Source organism: Petaurus breviceps, unplaced genomic scaffold (genome assembly GCF_028583685.1).
Source record: "Petaurus breviceps papuanus isolate PSGF00001 unplaced genomic scaffold, PetGlider_PUasm1.0 191, whole genome shotgun sequence".
In the NCBI taxonomy this organism is placed as follows: domain Eukaryota; kingdom Metazoa; phylum Chordata; class Mammalia; order Diprotodontia; family Petauridae; genus Petaurus; species Petaurus breviceps.
Window position 1 is genome coordinate 4,477,823 of NW_027185811.1, and position 17,754 is coordinate 4,495,576.

The following is a 17,754-nucleotide window of genomic DNA, read 5'->3' on the forward strand; positions in this document are numbered from 1 at the left end:
TGCAGTATTGAGGGTATTCTTTTCCACAGGGACTAAAACCATGAAAGATAATTGTTTAGTGGTTCTGACTTGGCAGAAATACTACTATGACTCAGACGCTTATTTGGAAAATGGGCTGAGGTTTATTATTATGACTCCCGAGGGAGCATAGTTTTGAAGTTCAAAGTCATTGCTATTGACCTAACAGGAATGATATGCTAGGCATTGCCATCCATGTGTTATAAGCCACTAGGGGATCTGGAAGGCTTGAACTTGCCATATTTAGAAAAATTATAATTGTAAAATAATAGCTGTTGCCAGGTCCAGAAAACTGGGACTGTTACGATTCCCCTTTCCTTGTCTGTCCCTTTTAGCTCTGGATTCATGCATGTAGAAACTATCCAGCAGTGTGGGAATCTGATTACTTAAAAGAAGGGTCAGATTCTGGGTTGGGTTTTTTTTTTCTTAATCTTTAGCTTATTACATCCCTGGACCACAGTCCAAGGGAAAATTCCTTACAGCCTAGATTTTGGCTAGGGTCTTTCCAAGGAAAGGAGTGGAGTAGAAAGATATTCAATATACATTGTTGATCAGGTATATGACAACTATTTATTTCCTCTACAAAAAGAAATGCTAATCACAGTGAATGCTTTTCTCAAATGAACAAAATTTAAAACAAGCCACATCAATAGCAATATAACAACTGTTAGACTCTTCAGGGGTTTGAAATTTAAATACTTAAACATGAAGTAGGGACTGATGAATAAATATTTTATGTTTCACTTCAGTTCTTCACTGTCCAAACAATTCCCTCCGTGTCTTCTGGCAAGCTAGGCTGGGTATTGGATCCATCACGTGACCAATGGACATCTTTTCCTCTAAGAAGGGTTGTAGTGGATATAGAATGTGTAGGAGCTCTATACCTCCTGAACTCAAAAAGTGGCCCTCCGAAGCTGGGGTTGTGCATCTCAGGATCACTGTTCAGTCACCTATATTTAGGAAAGAAACATAAAATTGAAAAGTCAGCTAGGGTTGTGAGATCCAGTCTTAGACTCACGCAGGCAAGATTGGAACTTTAGCTGTTATGTTCTCACAGCTACCATGTTGCCAGGATTGGGAAAGGTATCAGCCCTATTCCAACCCCTACAGGGAGAGACTCAATAGTCCTGACACAATCTGCAAAGAAGAAGAGAAGAGAAGGCAGAAGGCAAGTTACTCCCTTTTCAAGATTCGTGAAATTAGCAGCATTTATTGTTCAGTGTCCATTAAGGGGATTGCTTCATCATTTTGAAGTTCAGTGTACTTCAGAATTGTCACACATGTTCCTGGAATGTTCTAGAGAAGCTCTGGCACTCATTTCCTGGGACAGACCCTATAAGACCATCCTTGTATATGACTCATTAGATATAACCTCCTGTAGGTGCCACTATATAATGAAAAAGTTTAACCCTTTCTTTTTTTTTCCTTTGTATTTCAAGGAATAAGGTATTTGGGAAAAAAAAAACTACCCTGTAAGAAAGTTGCATGACTTTGCAGGCCAGGCCCATCTCCAGAAGGCCTGGTTAGTGGCTGGTCATCTAGAAGCTCTAACCATCGTTCCTTATCCCTTTCATTCTGGAAAAGCACAGACCAGAGAGAGAGAGCGAAAATGGAAGAATATCAGGGAGAAATACCCCAGTGCAATTCTACAAAGATCTTGAAAACACATCAGACCAAGTCCTGATCAGAAAATCCAAGGAAAAAAGAAGTCACAGTGAGTCCTATTTCCAGCCCAATTCAGAACAGAGATACAGACGGAGATGACTAGAGATAGGTTCTGGCCAAAGAGCAATGAATCTGTGCACCAGGTCAAGAAGAGGTCTTCAGCCTATAAGGGAGATCTTTGTTCAAGATGCAGGAATAGGTGTCAATTGGCAAATCTATTGTTCACCACCCAGCTCTAAATCACAGATCCAAAGTGGACAAAGGAAGAGACCTGTGCCTAGGGATAACATTCTAGGGTGAGGAGTGGTTGTAGGTTATAGAACAGTTCCAAAGCAAACATAGCTATGTGTTTGACTCCAGGAGATGAGCAGGGAATTAATTCTAGCCTCCAGCCAAGTTTGAAAGAAAGGCAGAATAACTGGGACAGGAATCCCAAGACCAAATTGGAATTTGCCGAATTTTCACTCTGAAAATGCAGAACTTTCTAGCTGAAACCAGCAGCAGTCGGCTGGGACTTCCATTCAGGGGAAAGCCCACAGGAGTGTTGCACAGACCTGGACTTGGCAGAGCTCAGACAAGAAAGGCAGTGATCAGACTTTGTCTTGGATCAGACCACTTTGGGAACACTGCAAGATTATGAGTCCCCAGCTAGAGCTGCCCCTGGAATCCTTATACAATACTCTAAGAATACCTTAAGAAAGCAACAGAACAAGAGTAGAAACAGGACCTCTGCGCATGGCTCTAACTCCCACCCACTCCAATTCATGTAAAAGGTGACTCTGAACAAAATTTGGGGCTACAGAACCCACAAAATGACACAGAAGCTAACCTCCCGCTGAGGACAGCCTGGCAGGCCATCAGGAATTGACCAGTGCAGCACTCTGGGAGCTGACCCCAGCTCCAGTGAGACAGAGGTTTTAGCCCCAGGGCAGCCTGACCAGCCACCAGCTGGAGGGACTTCAGATCACCAGAAGCTGTGGTGGTTTCCAGAATTATCAACACATAGATGCTAAGGACAAAGTGAGAGGTCAGTGCAGTGTGGACTTTGGGATCCAGTAGTTGGGAGTGGGGTCAGGCTTTGCCCCTCGGGCGAGAAGCAGCTGAGGTGCAGTGACAGAGCCACTACCACATGGCAGCTTCAGCTCCTGGTCTGCAGTTTGTAAGGGGATCAAGCAACCAGTCTGAGGGGTAATCATCCTTACTTTAAACTGCCTGGATCAGGATCACTGTCTAGGGTGGAGGTCCTAGGGTGCGTGACCAGCTTGCCAGAGTGAGTGGAGGCTTCAGAGAGGGCATCCAACTAATACCTTCAGTATCTGAGAAAACCCCAGTGTTTGGTCAAAGCTCCTCTGTCTGGTGGCAGAGTCCTACTTTGTCAAAAAGCCCAAAAGTCAAATAATTGAGTAGTAACATGAGCAGGCAAAGGAAGTAAACCAAGCAGAGCAATTCAACTTTACACTCCTATTTTGGGGACAAAAAGGACCAAAGCATGGAACAGGAGGAAGACAGTAAAGTCAGAACTCCTGAACCAAAAGCTTCCAAGAAAAATATGAGCTGGTTACAGGCCATAGAGGAGTTTAAGAAGGATTTTGAAAACCAAATAAGAGAAGTGGAGAAAAAATAGGAAAGAGAAATGAGAATGATGCAATAAAATCATGAAAAGAGAGTCAACAACCTGACTGAAGAAAATAACACCTTAAAAAATAGGATAACTCAAATGGCAAAAGAGGCTCAAAAAGTCAATGAGGAGAAGAATGCCTTAAAAAGCCAAATTCAGGGGCAGCCAGGTGGTTCAGAGTTGGGATGACCTGGGATCAAATCCAGGCTCTGATACTTAGCACTACACCCAGAAATAGCTGGCCGTGTAACCTTAAGCAAGTTACTTAACCCCAATTGCTTTTAAAAAAAGCCAAATTTTCCAGATGGAAAAAGAATCTCAAAAGCTCACTGAAGAGAATCATCCCTTCAGAATTAGATTGGAGCAAATGGAAGCTAGTGACTTTATGAGAAATCAAGATACTATTAAACAGATCCAAACGAAAATATAGAAGGCAATGTGAAATATCTCATTGGGAAAACTGCTGACCTGGAAAATAGATACAGGAGAGATAATTTAAAAATTATTGGACTACCTGAAAGCCATGATCAAAAAAAGAACCTAGAAATTATCCTTCAAGAAATTCTCAAGGAAAATTGTCCTGATGTTTTAGAACCAGAGGGCAAAATAGAGGTTGAAAGAATTCACCAGTCACCTCCTAAAAAAGATCCCAAAAAGAAAACTCCTAGGAATATTATAGCCAGGTTCCAGAGTTCCCAGATCAAGTAGAAAATATTACAAGCAGCCAGGAAGAAACAATTTGAATATTGTGGAAATACAATTAGGACAACGCAGGATATTCCAGAGGTCAAAGGAGCTGGGATTAAAACCAAGAATCACCTACCCAGCAAAACTGAGTATCATGTTTCAGGGGAAAATATGGTCATTCAGTGGAATAGAGGACTTTCAAGCATTCTTGCTGAAAAAACCAGAGTTGAATAGAAAATTTGACATTCAGATACAAGAAGCAAGAGAATCATGAGAAGGTAAACAGGGAAAAGAAATCATAAGGAACTTATCAAAGTTGAACTATTTACATTTCTACATGGAAAAACAATACTTGTAATTTATGAAAACTTTTTTCAGTATAAGAATAATTGAAGGGAATAGAAATGTATATACATATATGTATATATACATACACATACATATATGTCTATATAGGAGGGTATGTGGGCATATGTGAATGTGTATATATATGTGTACAGGTACACATAGATAGAGGGCACAGGACCAATTTAATGGGAAGGAATGATACTTAAAAGGTGAAATTAAGAGGTGAGAGAGGAATATAACGAGAGGAGATGGGGAGAGAGAGATTGGGGTAAACTATCTCATATAGAAGAGGTAAGGGGAAATGATTACAATGGAGGGGAAGAATAGGAAGGCAAAAAGGAATGGGTCAACCTTATTCTCATTGAATTTGGCTTAGGGAAGGAATGACATACACACTAAATAGGGTATCTCACCCTACAGGAGAGTAGGGGGGAAGGGGATGAGGGGGGGATGATGGAAGGGAGGACAGGTTGGGGGGGAGGGAAGTTGGAAATAGCTACTTTTGAAAAGGGATAGGATCAAAGTAGAGAATAGAACAAGTGGGAGGTGGTATAGGAGGGAGGGAAATATAGTCAGTCTTTCACTATGGATATATCTACTATTGAAATGTTTTACATAGCTACACATGTACAACCTATATTGAATTGCTTATCTTCCCAGTAAGGGTGGGTGGCAAGGGAGGAAGGGAATGAATCTGGAAATCAAAGTTGCAAAATCAAATGTTTAATATGTATACTATTATCAGTATTATTTTACATGTAACTGGAAAGTAATATATATAGGCACTGGGGCATAGAGATCCATCATGCCCTACTGGAAAGGTCAAAGGGGGTATGGGAGAGAGCAGATTGGAGGAGGGGATATCCAATGGGATCGCTATTTTGGGGTGGTGGGTAGGGGAAAAATGGGGAGGAAATTTGTAACTCAAAATCTTGTGGAAATGAATGATGCAAACTAGAAGTTAATAAAGCATTTGATTTAAAAAAACATTCCATGTGAAGAATGAAAAATTTAAAAAATGAATATAAGAAAGCAACAGAACCAGTCTAACTCTTCCTTTCAGAAGCATGCAGGTTACAGCTGTAACATTAAGTCTGAAGTCAAGAAATAGGTTAGTAGAATGAACAAGCAAAAAAAGAATCCCATGATAAAAAGGACACTCAAGACACAAATGTCAAAGAAGAGCATGACTCTTAAGTATCTGTAAGCAAAGTCTTGGGCACACATTCAATTAGAATTCTTGGAAAAAATGAAAGTTTTTTTTAAAGACAAAATGTTTTTATAAGAGAAATGAGAGTACCAGAGTTAAAAATGGGAAAAGAAATTAATACCATGAAAGAATGACTTGGAAAGAAAATTAACATCTTGGAATAAGAGGTACAAAACCTTACCAAAAGAAAAATCTATCCAAAAAGTAGAATGGAACAAATAGAAATTAATGACTCAACGAAATAAGAAATATTAAAACAATGTCAAAAGACTTAAAAATAGAAAATATAATGTATCTCATGGTGAAAACAAACAAATTACTGGTCTGGAAAATGTGTAATTTAAGTAAGGCTCACTGGATTACCTAAAATCCATGACCAAAAAAAGGAGGGGATGATAAACCCAAAGATTCCAGCTTCTGGGGTAAGAACTCACTATTTGACAAAAACTGCTAGGAAAAATGGAAAATAGTATGGCAGAAACTGGGCATAGACCAATATCTTACACCATATACCAAAATAAAGTCAAAATGGGTACAAAATTTAGATACAAAGACTGATCCTATAAGCAAACTGGGAGAGAAAGGAATAGTTATCCTATCAGAATTATGGAGAACAGAAGAATTTATGACCAAACAAGAGATAGAGAACATTATGAAATACAAAATGGATATTTTTATTACATTAAATTGAAATGTTTTTGTACAAACAAAACCAATGCAACCAAGATTAGGAGGGAAGCAGAAAACTGGGAAAGAATTTTTACAACCTGTGTCTCTCATAAAGGCTTCATTTTAAAAATATATGGATAACTGAATCAAATTTAATAAGAATCAAATCATTCCCCAATTGATAAATGGTGAAAGGATATGAACAGGCAGTTTTCAGAGGAAGAAATTAAAGATATCTATAGTCATATGACAAAATGCTCTAAGTCACTATTGATTAGAGAAATGCAAATCAAAACAACTCTTATGTACTACATCACATCTGTCAGATTGGCAACATGACAAAACAGGAAAATTATAAATGCTTGAGAAGATGTGAGAAAATTAGAACACTAATGCATTGTTGGAGTTGTGAACTGATCCAGCCATTTTGGAGAGCAATTTGGAACTAAGCCCAAAGGGCTATAAAAATGTGCATACCCTTTGAACCAGTAATACCACTTCTAGGGCTGTATCTCAAAGAAATCATACAAATGGGAAAAGGACCCACATGTACAAAAATATTTATAGCATCTCTTTTTGTGGTGGTTAAGAACTAGAAATTGAGGGAATGCCCATCAATTAAGGAATGACTGAAGAAGTTGTGGCATATGAATGTAATGGAATACTATTGTAGTATAAGAAATGATGAGCAGACAAATTTCATAAATCCTGGAAAGATTTATATGAACTGATGCTGAGTGAGGGAGCAGAACCAGGAGAATATTGTACACAGTTACCGCCACATCGTGCAATGACTAACTTTGATAGACTTGGGTCTTCTCAGCAATGCAAGGTTCTAAGACAACTCCAAAAGGTTCATGATAGAAAATGCTATCCACATCCAGAAAGAGAATTACAGAGTCTGACTACTCAGTTCTAGGTCACAGATGCAAGGTGAAGTGAGAAGCGTGGCATTCTTCAGTAGGAAGGCCCTGGGCTGTGTATGGAGAAAGGAGGAAGTTTAGAAGCTGCAGAAGCAGGAGTAGTGATATGACTTAGACCTCAAATACAGAGCAGGGTTTTCACTTAAATCATCTAGTCAAGCATTAGGAAAATAATGAAGGTAGAAATCTCAGACCAAATGGGTAGGTACAATTTCTGACACTCTGAACCAACAGGACTTTTTAGCTGTTTAATTAGGACTGAGTCCAGCATCGATCTACTTTTACATAGATCCAAACCAAAGCCAGAAATATGCAGAATTCAAACCAATGGAATTACAATCAGACTTTGCCCTGGATCAGACCACTTTAGGAACACTGAAAACTTGCAGGTCCCCAGTCTGTTCTTGAGAACCTGGAATGATAGAATAATCAATACCCCTGAGAAAAACTGCAACAGGACCCGTCCAAACCTTCCTTCTAGACATGTGGCAGAACTCAGCCCTGATATTAAATCTCAAGTCAGATGGTCAGCTAGAAGAATGGACAAACAAAATAAAGAACCCTACCATAATGAACTATTATGGTAATGGGAAAGAAGAGAATGACTAAAAACCATCTACAAGCAATGACTTAGAGAAAAGCACAGCTTAACTTAACTATAATTCCTGGAAGAGATATGGCAAGACCTCTTTTTAAAAAAAAAATTTTAAATATTTTTGTCAATTAAATAAAAGCACTTATGGAGGGGGAGGAGAGAATGGAAAATGAAAGTTATGGAAGAAAGATTTGGAAAGGGAGGTAATAGTTTGGTACAAGAGGCACAAAACCTTTCCTAAGCAGCATTCTCCCTGAAAATTAGAATGGATTAAATAAAAACTAATTACTCTGTAAGACAATGACAAATGTTAAAACAAAGACAAAAAGCCCCCCCCCCCCCCAAATAGAAGAAATTTTAAAGCAACTGACTTAGAAAACACTTTGAGGAGAAAAAAATGTTTGAAACATATGGACTACTGAATTTCATTAAAAAAAATTCCTAGACACAATATATGAAGAAATTTAAAGAAAACTGCCCAGATCTCCAGAAGGCAAAGTGGAAATAGAAAGAATCCATTGGTCACTTCCTAAAAGAAACCCTCCCCACTCCCCCCCCCCCCCAAAAAAAAACCTCCTAGTAGTGTCATGGCCAAAATCTAGTTCAAGTAGCCAGCAAGAAAGAATCCAAGTACCAAGGACTCAGGATTACACATGATTTAGCAGCCATCACTTTGTATGAGCAGAAAACTTGGAACATGATATTCCAGAAGGCAAAGGATATGAATTTATGTTTAAGAATATTTTACTCTGAAAAACGGAAGTATTTCATATAGGGGAAAAATGGATCTTTAATGAAATAGAAGACTTCCAGTCATTCCCTATAAAAAGATTGTGGAGAAACTTTGGAGTTCAAACACAGAAATGATGAGAAACAAACAAAAAAACATGAATGAACTATTATAAAGAACTAAGGGAAAACTATTCATATGGGGAAATGATACATATATCCCCTCTGAATCCTATCAGCACCAGGGATCATAGAGGGAGTCCAATTTAAAAAGACCCTGGAGTGGTCCTGTTATGTTCTGATGATCTTAAGAAACAATGGAAAGAGATAGAAACAGGAATACATTGGGGGGGGGGTAGTGGAATGGGAGAGGAAATACAAACAAGGCAAAGTGGGTGGAGTGAAGTGGCAAACACTTGAACCTCACTATCATCTGAACTAATCAAAAGAAGGAAGAATACACGTACACAGAGTTTGGGTATAGAAATACTTTTGACTCAATAGGGAAATATAGGACAGAAAGATAAAAACGGGAAAAGGGGGAATTGGAAGGAGGGTAGATTAAAGGAAGAATTAGTCTTGAGTAAAACAAAATTTAAGGATGTACAAAAGTTTTTGTAGCTCATTAATGTGGCATAGGATGGGTTTCTGAGGATATTCTCATATGTTGAGGAATGGTTAATCAAATTATGGTATATCAATATGGTAGAATACTGTTGTGCTGAGCTCTTATCAACATAATGATCAACCAAGATTCCAGAGGACTAATGACAAAATGTGCTACTCACCTCTTGATCGGGAGATAAAGGACCTAAAATGTAAAATAAGACAAATAATTCTTTTGGACATGGCCAATGTAGAAATTTGTTTTAATTCACTCTACATATTTGCAATGAGTCTGTCTTTCTTGTGTTCTCAGTTGGAGGGTGTGGTTGAGATGGGAGGGTAAGGAGGTAGATCCTTGTTGATTAAAGCAAATAAAATGTTTAAAAAACAAACAAACAAAAAAACCCTGATAGCCACAGTGGTATAGCTGTCTAGAAAGAGGAGGGAGAAGAACATTGGCTAGAGCATTAAGAAAACAGAAACCATCAATAAAAACTTATTTTTAAAAACAGAGAATTAAAATGCAACTTAATGGATATTGCAAGTGAAGGTGATGATAAGGTCAAGGATGATTCTAAAGAGTTGGAGGACTGAAAGTATGATAGAGTTCTCAAAAGAAATGGTTCTCCATTGGAGAAAGAGTAGATTTAAGAGGGAAAATAATGAGTTCTAGTTTGGACATACTGAACTTGAAATACCTATGGGACATCTACAGGAGATACCCAGCAAGCAGTTGGCTATGTAAGTTGACTCTGCAGAAAGATTAGGTAGGCTCTGTAGATTTGGGAGTTATCTATGTGGAGATAACTGAACCAGAGAGTGCTCAGAATGGAGTCTCATGGAAGAGTCACAACTGTAGGAAGATGAGTCTTCAAAGGAGTCTGAGAAGGTCTGTCTGAGACAGACCACTAAAAAGTAGGCAAATGGGTAGGAGGATGGCCAGGAGAGAGCATTATGAAAGCCAAGAGAGTGGCTCACAAACTACCGAGGCACTGGAAAATAGTTTACATTTTACTGGGAGTAGTGGTGGTAGGAGAAGTGATATCTGTGGTCTGTGATACCGATAAGGATCCAATACAGAGAATAATATAGACAAGGAACAAATCCAAAGTTGTCTAAAAATATGTGAGAGACAGACACTCATTTGGAGGGTTAGGAAAGGTTTCATAAAGTAGATGGCATTTGAGATGAGCCTTAAAAGAAGATGAGAATTCTGAAATGTAAAGGAGTGCTGAAGTGATCTTTCACTGGGACTTTATAAGGCTTCACAGAAGAATTGGGGGTACTACTGATGTAAAGCAATGGGTCTTTTATTTGATATTTTTATTTTAAAAATATTTTTAATTGATATCTCTTGTTTTTTTCCTTACCTACATTTCCCTCAGTGTATCCCTTTTCCATCCCCTGACAAAGAGCCATCATTTATAATAAAGAATAAAAAGGGGGAAGAAAATACAGCTATAAATATTTTGGTGCATATGTTTGTCACTGACCTCCTTGGGGTATATTCCTAGCAGTAGAGGCTCCAAGTCAAAGGGTATGGACATTTTACTGACATCCCCTGTTTTGTGACCACATCTTTGAACTGTTTTGAAATGTACACAGCACACCTGCTTCCCCTTCCTGCCTTTTGTTTCCTGTGGTTAATTGCTCATGTAGGAGCATACCCCACCCCTAGCTGAGTACCCAAAACTTGTGTATAAAAGCAACCTCCTGTCTTTTCCCAAACTGCTAGTCCCTAAGGACTAACCCACCACTTTTGCATCAATAAAGCTAACTTGACTAGGAGAACATCTGTCTCCTGAATTCTTTCTGGGCAACTTGACTCCAAACCTTATCTCCCTCATCACTGTCATCCTCTTACTAGAATGTAGGCTCCTAGAGGGCAGGGACTATGTTGCTCATTTACATTTATACTCCCAGTGCTTAATATAAGGTCTGACTTATAGCAAGTGCTTCATAAATACTCTCTCTGTGTCCCACTTGTGTCTCTACATCTGCTGCAATGGATCAAACAAAAAACATTCAATAAAAACATCACCAGGTAAAAGCAGTACATAAAAGCAGTCTATGAGGAAGTTTCTAGAAGTCCCTAGAACCCTTTCCCTCAACCAAAGCCCTACATTTATTTTTATATATTTCTTACAATCAGCCTAGAACTGGATCCCAAATTAATCACTTAAGGTCAAAGTTAAATCAAATGGCCGCAAATCTATTCCACAGAACTTAAAACAGCTCTGTTGGTAGTGTGAAAGTATGGAGATTAATTCAAGATATCCCAGTTCCATTAATAGCCTGGCTCAATGATCTATCTCTCTATCATACCAAATTGCTTTCCAGAATGGTTGTGCCAATTCGAAAATCAGCCAATGCATTCCCAAGTCTATCTTTCCTCCAGCACTGACTATCCCGCATTTGTCATCTTTGCCAATTAATTAGCTGGGTATGAGATGAAACTTCAAAAATATTTTGATTTATATTTATCTTATTAATTATTTGAAACATTCTTTCATATGGTTGTTAATAGTTTGTAAATCCTCTTTTGAATACTGTTTATTCATATCATTTGACCTCTTTTCTAATGGGTGAAAAGAAAAAAATTAATATCACCTCTTGTTTCTACGACATGGATTTCTATTATATTGATTCTACAATTTAATTGATTTTTACACTACACTGATTTTTATAATTGAGTTTGTGTTTGCCAAAAGTCACCTTTCTATGTCCCTGAGTTGAGCTCAGGAATTTGATTTTCCTTCTGAGTTAAAGTTATAATTAATGGGGAAAACTGTTATCTACCATTATCTTCAGTTTCTGGGAAAATACTGAGACATCTGTTGTTATCTTTAAGTCCTGAAGCTAGCTCTAAGAAATACATTGTCCGTGAACTGTCTTTGCACCTTTAAAGAAAGCCTTATCTCGCTCATCTCCCTAACAAGCCTTTCTAGGTGCCAGAGAATCTGCTAACTCAGGTCCATTAACAAGGTCTGCAAGATGCAGATGAATCCCATAAATCAATCAAGCATTCCGCTATGACAGAGGGGTGGCTGCTAACCCTGTGGGCATCCTAGCTTGTCTTTTTGGTATAACCAATCATATTGTCCTCACCCCCATGATGCTGCCAGCCCTAAAACCAAATGCATTGTTTTCCCCACCTACCCAACCCTGTTTTTTGTTTTCTTGTACTTCCCAAAACTATATGAACATTAGTAAACCCTACTTCCTGGGCTTTGGTCATTGACAGAAGCCATTGACCAAATGTATTGGCTATTGCTAACCTAACTAATAAATAGACCCATTGTCTCTCAAGTTTACCTTAATTTTCAAATGTAACATGGAGATGTCTTTTGGTCTTCTATTTTTCTGTCGCTTACGTATTTTGGATATCAGATTTTTATCAGAAACATTTAATTCAATGTTTTTTTTTCCCCCATCAATCACTGCCCTACTTATCTTAGTTTAATTGATTTTTTTTCTCATGCAAAGGCTTTTCAATTTTAGATAACCAAAATTATATATATGACATATATATTATCTTTTATAATTGCCTTTATATATTTCTTTATTAAGAATTCCCCTCTTACTCTGATCAAGACAATGATTCAAGATAATTCTAAAAGACCTATGATGAAAAATGCTCTCAACCTCCAGAGAGAGGACTGATGAAGATTGAAGCATACTTTTAAAAACTTTATTTACTTGTCTTATTTTTTGTTTTATGTTTTGCATGACCTCACATGTATAATCAACATCAAGTTTCTTGTCTTCTCGAGAAGGAGAGTTGGGGTCAGAGGGAAGGATAGAATTTGGAACTCAAAAATACTTTAAAATTATTGGTAAAAATTGTTTTACATGTAATTGGGAAATATTTAACAAAACAATTTAAAACATTCTTCCCCCACCTGAAGTCATACTTGAGAAATGTGCCAGATCTGCCTCCTTTCATTTTGTTTGTGTGTGAGATCTTTAAATTCAAGTCATGTATTAATTTTGAGTTTATTGTTGTATATGTTATAAAGTATTGTGCTAAGACTAATTTCTACTAGACTGCTTTATAGTTTCCCCAGAAATTCTTAGAAAATACAGAATTCTTTCCTGGGTAATTTATTGGGAGCAATGGTATCAACAGTTGGCACATTTAACTCACTAGTAGGAAAAGCTATTAGGTTTAACTAGATATATGCAAGGGCTATGAGAAAGAGGGCAACCAGAATCTGAAGGGGGAAGGGTTCACACAGTCTAATCACAGTCATTGGTAAAACAATGGTATATCTAGACTATGGATAGGGCCCTTGGGTGCCAGAGCAAAAGGAGTTCATGCTGTTCCTTCACAAGTCTGTTTCTAGAAACTAATGGAATATTGCTATGCCATTAAAAAAAATCAGAGGAAACATGGAAGATCTCTGTAAACTGATGCAGTGCAAAGTGAGCAGAAATAGGAGAATGATTTATACAATGACAGCAATATTATAGAGAAGGGGAGGGAATAAGTATTTATTAATCATCTACTGTGGTGATGGCAGCTAGGTGGTACAGTGAATAGGGCATTGGACCTGGAGTCAGAAAGAATCATCTTGGGGCAGCTAGGTGGCACAGTGAATAGAGCACCCACCCTGAAGGCAGGAGGACCTGAGTTCAAATCTGGCCTCAGACATTTAACACAAAAACTAGCCATGTGACCTTGGGCAAGTCACAACCCCAATTGCCCTCCAAAAAGCAAAAAAAAAAGGAAAGAAAGAATCATCTTCCTGAATTCAAATCTGGCCTCAGATACTAACTGTGTGACCCTGTGTCACAACCCTGATTGCCTCAGTTTCCTCATCTGTAAAAGGAAATGGCAAATCACTCCAATATCTTTGCCAAGAAAACCCCAAATGGGATCACAAAGAGTCAGACATGACTGAACAATTAAAACTATGCTTGATGGGGTGCTTAGACTGCAGCCCTAAGATCATGTTTCTGGAAGTCCCCCAGTTTATCAGTAGGCCCTTGTCCTATGAGAAAATTTTTCTTTGTTGCATAACTCATTCTCTTATCAGAACAAACACAGGGGTGCCTGGCCCAAGGATTTTTGTCCTTGGCCAACTCAAGGACTCTCCCTCATGCCAGATCCCCAAGGTCCATGCCTTTGGCAACTCCCTCAATATGTGGTATCAACAAAGTTATCTCTGAAAAACTCCGTACATTTTCCCATCCATAGCTCTCAAAGACACCTGCATCCCTAGATTACCTTAATTAGCATCCCTAGCATCCTTTTCCCCCTGCCCCTTTGCTGTATAAGCCCCAGCACCATCCTCACTCTCCTGCAGGTTCCCTAAGAACCCTTGACTGCTTTTGCTAAAGTGTTACAAATAAACTTTTTTTGCCACTTGACTAAGAGAAGGCTTGAGTGTCTGAATTAGTTCCACGTAATTCCGCCTTGGCATTCTCAGGGTCCCAGCACCCCTAAGCCACTTCATGATGATTTAAAAATACCAGGCCCTATGCTAAGCACTTTACAAATATTAATTAGTTCTCACAGTAACCTTGGAAAGTAGATGCTTCTATTATCTCCATTTTACAGTTGAGGAAACTGAAGCAGACAAAGACTAAGTGAATTACCATGGGTTACACAGCTGCTAAGAACCTGAGGCTAGATTTGAACTGAGGTTTTCATGACTCTAGATCCTGGCACTCTAACCACTGTACCACCTAGTTGTCGCTGAAATAACTTTGAAAAACTACAGAACTTTAATCAATGCTCTGATTGACACAAATCCAAAAGAAATGAAGATGAAATATTTCTCTCACCTCCTGACAAAAGTGTGATGTATTCAGAATGTAGAAAGAGACACGCATTTTCAGACATGACTAATGTAGGCATTTGCTTTGCCACACTATGAAAGAGGCATTGAGGCTTTATTTTAAAAATTGAAACAAAATTTTTTTGCTCATAGGAGGGAGGGCATGGAGGAGTAGTGGGAGGAGAAGATGATGTTTTAAATACTTGCTAATTGAAAAAATAAAAATAAATTATATATATATATGTATATATATATATATATATATTTTTTTTTAAGCAATTGGGGTTAAGTAACTTGCTCAAGGTTACACGGCCAGGTGTTTCTGGGTGGGTGCTAAGTGTCTGAGCCCGGGATTCGATCTCCAGGTCTTCTCAACACTGGAGCCGGTGCTCTTACTTGCTGTGCTACCTGGCCGCCCCAATAAATTATATTTTTAACAAATGTTTTTAGAGGATAGGTGTCCCTACATCATCCTTCTATTCAGTAAATGTACACTCCCGGTTGTCTCCATGATCAAATGTAAAATCCTATGTTTGGCATTTAAAGACCTCTACCAGCTGACCCCTTCCCTCCTTTTTAATCTTCTTATACTTCATTCTCCTCCATGAACTCTGATTTAGACTGGTACATATGCCACTTCTCGAACGTTGTCTCTGTGCATTAGCTGTTGTCTCTCTCCAAATACCCTTTCCTCTGTAATTGCCTTTTTAAAATTTTCTCTCTTTCTGTCTCTCTGAACTATTTACATATTGTCTGCCCCATTAGAAGGTGGGCTCCTTGAGGGCAGGAACCAGTTTTAGCCTTTCTTTGTAACCCCAGTGCTGATGTCTGACTCTTTGTGACTCACTGGCTGATGTATTATAAATAATAATTTATATCTTTGTTTTATAAGTTGTTATACTGTTATTATATAGTATATCTAAATAAGTTATTTATTTAATGAAATTAATATTGCCTTAATTAATTAACAATTAATTTGATAGGATTCTTATTTAATGGCATTTATTTATTTTGTTAACAAATAGTATAGATAAAATTGCTTAGGAGATTGGGGTATGACATTGAGAGAGACAGAGCACACTCATGGGAAAAGAAGTTTCTCTAATTTGTTGCATAAATAATATATAATAAGAAGGGATGGAGGAAGAAGGGAGGGTTGGGGGGGAATAATGAATTCATTTTTGGACATGAGTTTAAGATGTCTATGGTACATCTAGTTTGAGATATCCAATAGGAAGTCAGAGATGTGATATTTGAGGTTTGAAAAGTGATTAGAGCTAGATATATAGCACTAAGAATCATCTGCAGAGATGATAATAGAATCTGTGAGAGCTGATGAGATCAACATGTGAGATAGTATAGAAGGAGAAGAAAGGAGGGTCCAAGACAGAGCTTTGGGGAACACTCCTATTTGTGGGCATGACCTGGATGAAGATCAATGAGACTGAGAAGTGGTCACACAGGTAGGAGGACCAGCAAAGAACAATGTCACAAAAACTTAGAGGGAAAAGAGTATGAAGGAGAAGAGGCGGATTGACAATGTCAAAGGTTTCAGAGAAGTCAAGAAGGATAAGGACTGAAAAAAGGCAATTTAATTTGGCAATTAAAAAATCATTTGTGACTTTGGAGAGAGTGGACTCCTATGAATGATGAGGTAGGAAGCCAGATTATAGAGAGTTTAGAAGAGAGAGGAGAAGAAGTGGAGAAACCGACTGTGGACTGCTTTCTCTAGGGGTTAAACCATTAAGAGGAGAGAGAGAGGACAATAGCTAACAGTTATGGACAGCTTAAGTGAGGGTTTCTTATGAATGAGGAGGATGTGGGTGTGTGTGCAGCAGGAAAACAGTAGATAGGAAAAGACGGAAGATTAATGAGGGAGTGGAGATGATAGAGGGAACAATACGCTGGAGATGACAGATTAGAATGCACATGTGCAATTATTTTTAATTGGGTTTTTCTTTTGGTTCATTTTTCTGAACTGTCTCTCTCCCTTCCTTCCAACCCCACACTAGAAAAAAAGCCAACATTTGACACAGATATATGTGAAACCATACGATACATACTTCCATTTGTCAGTTCTTTTCTGGAGATGGATAACATCTTCCTTCATAGGTCCTTTGTAGTTGATTTGAATATTCATATTACTCAGAATATCTTAGTTACTCTTTGAACAATATTGCTGTTACTATATGCATTTCTTGGTTCTACTCATTTTCACTCTTCATTATTTCATGCAAGTCTTTCCATGTTTTTTTTCTTTTTTAACAGAATGACAAAACATTTTACTATAAACATGACAGATTAAAAACTTAACATCTAAAATATATAAGGTACATTAAGAAATAACAGAGGTAACATCCAGTCCCCATTGGATGTATAGTCAAAGATTATAAACAGGAATTGTAAATAAATAATATATATATATATACATACACACAAACACATATGTGTATATATGTTAGAAACTTTCTATTAAACATCATTATAAACAACTGTACTTGTTTAATAACTAAATTAATTTCAATATATAAAGCACCAATATTTTAATAAATTACTTTTAAAATAATATTTTATTTTCCTCCAATTACATGTAAAAAGCAGTTTTTAGCATTCTGTTTTTTAAGTTTTGAGTTCTAAATTGTATTCCTCCCTCCCTCCTGTCCCTCCTCCCTGAGACATTATGCAATCTGATATAGGAAATACATATGCAGTCATGTAAAACATATTTCCATATTAATCATTTTGTGGAAGAAAACTTGAACCAAGAACAGATGGGAGGGAGGGAGGGAGGAAGGAAGGAAGGAAGGAAGAAAGGAAGGAAGGAAGGAAGGAAGGAAGGAAGGAAGGAAGGAAGGAAGGAAGGAAGGAAGGAAGGAAGGAAGGAAGGAAGGAAGGAAGGAAGG

General features: G+C 37.9%; 1 protein-coding gene across 1 annotated transcript in view; it reads right to left on the reverse strand.

Annotated features, from left to right (window-relative positions):
- Nucleotides 1-598: 598 nt before the first annotated feature.
- Nucleotides 599-17,754, reverse strand: part of CCDC184 (coiled-coil domain containing 184) — a 35,485-nt gene continuing 18,329 nt past the window's right edge. Inside the window, exon 2 of the mRNA XM_069092657.1 lies at nt 599-968. Coding sequence (XP_068948758.1) covers nt 965-968 — 4 coding nt within the window. The 3' untranslated portion in view covers nt 599-964. The remainder of the gene's footprint in view (nt 969-17,754) is intronic.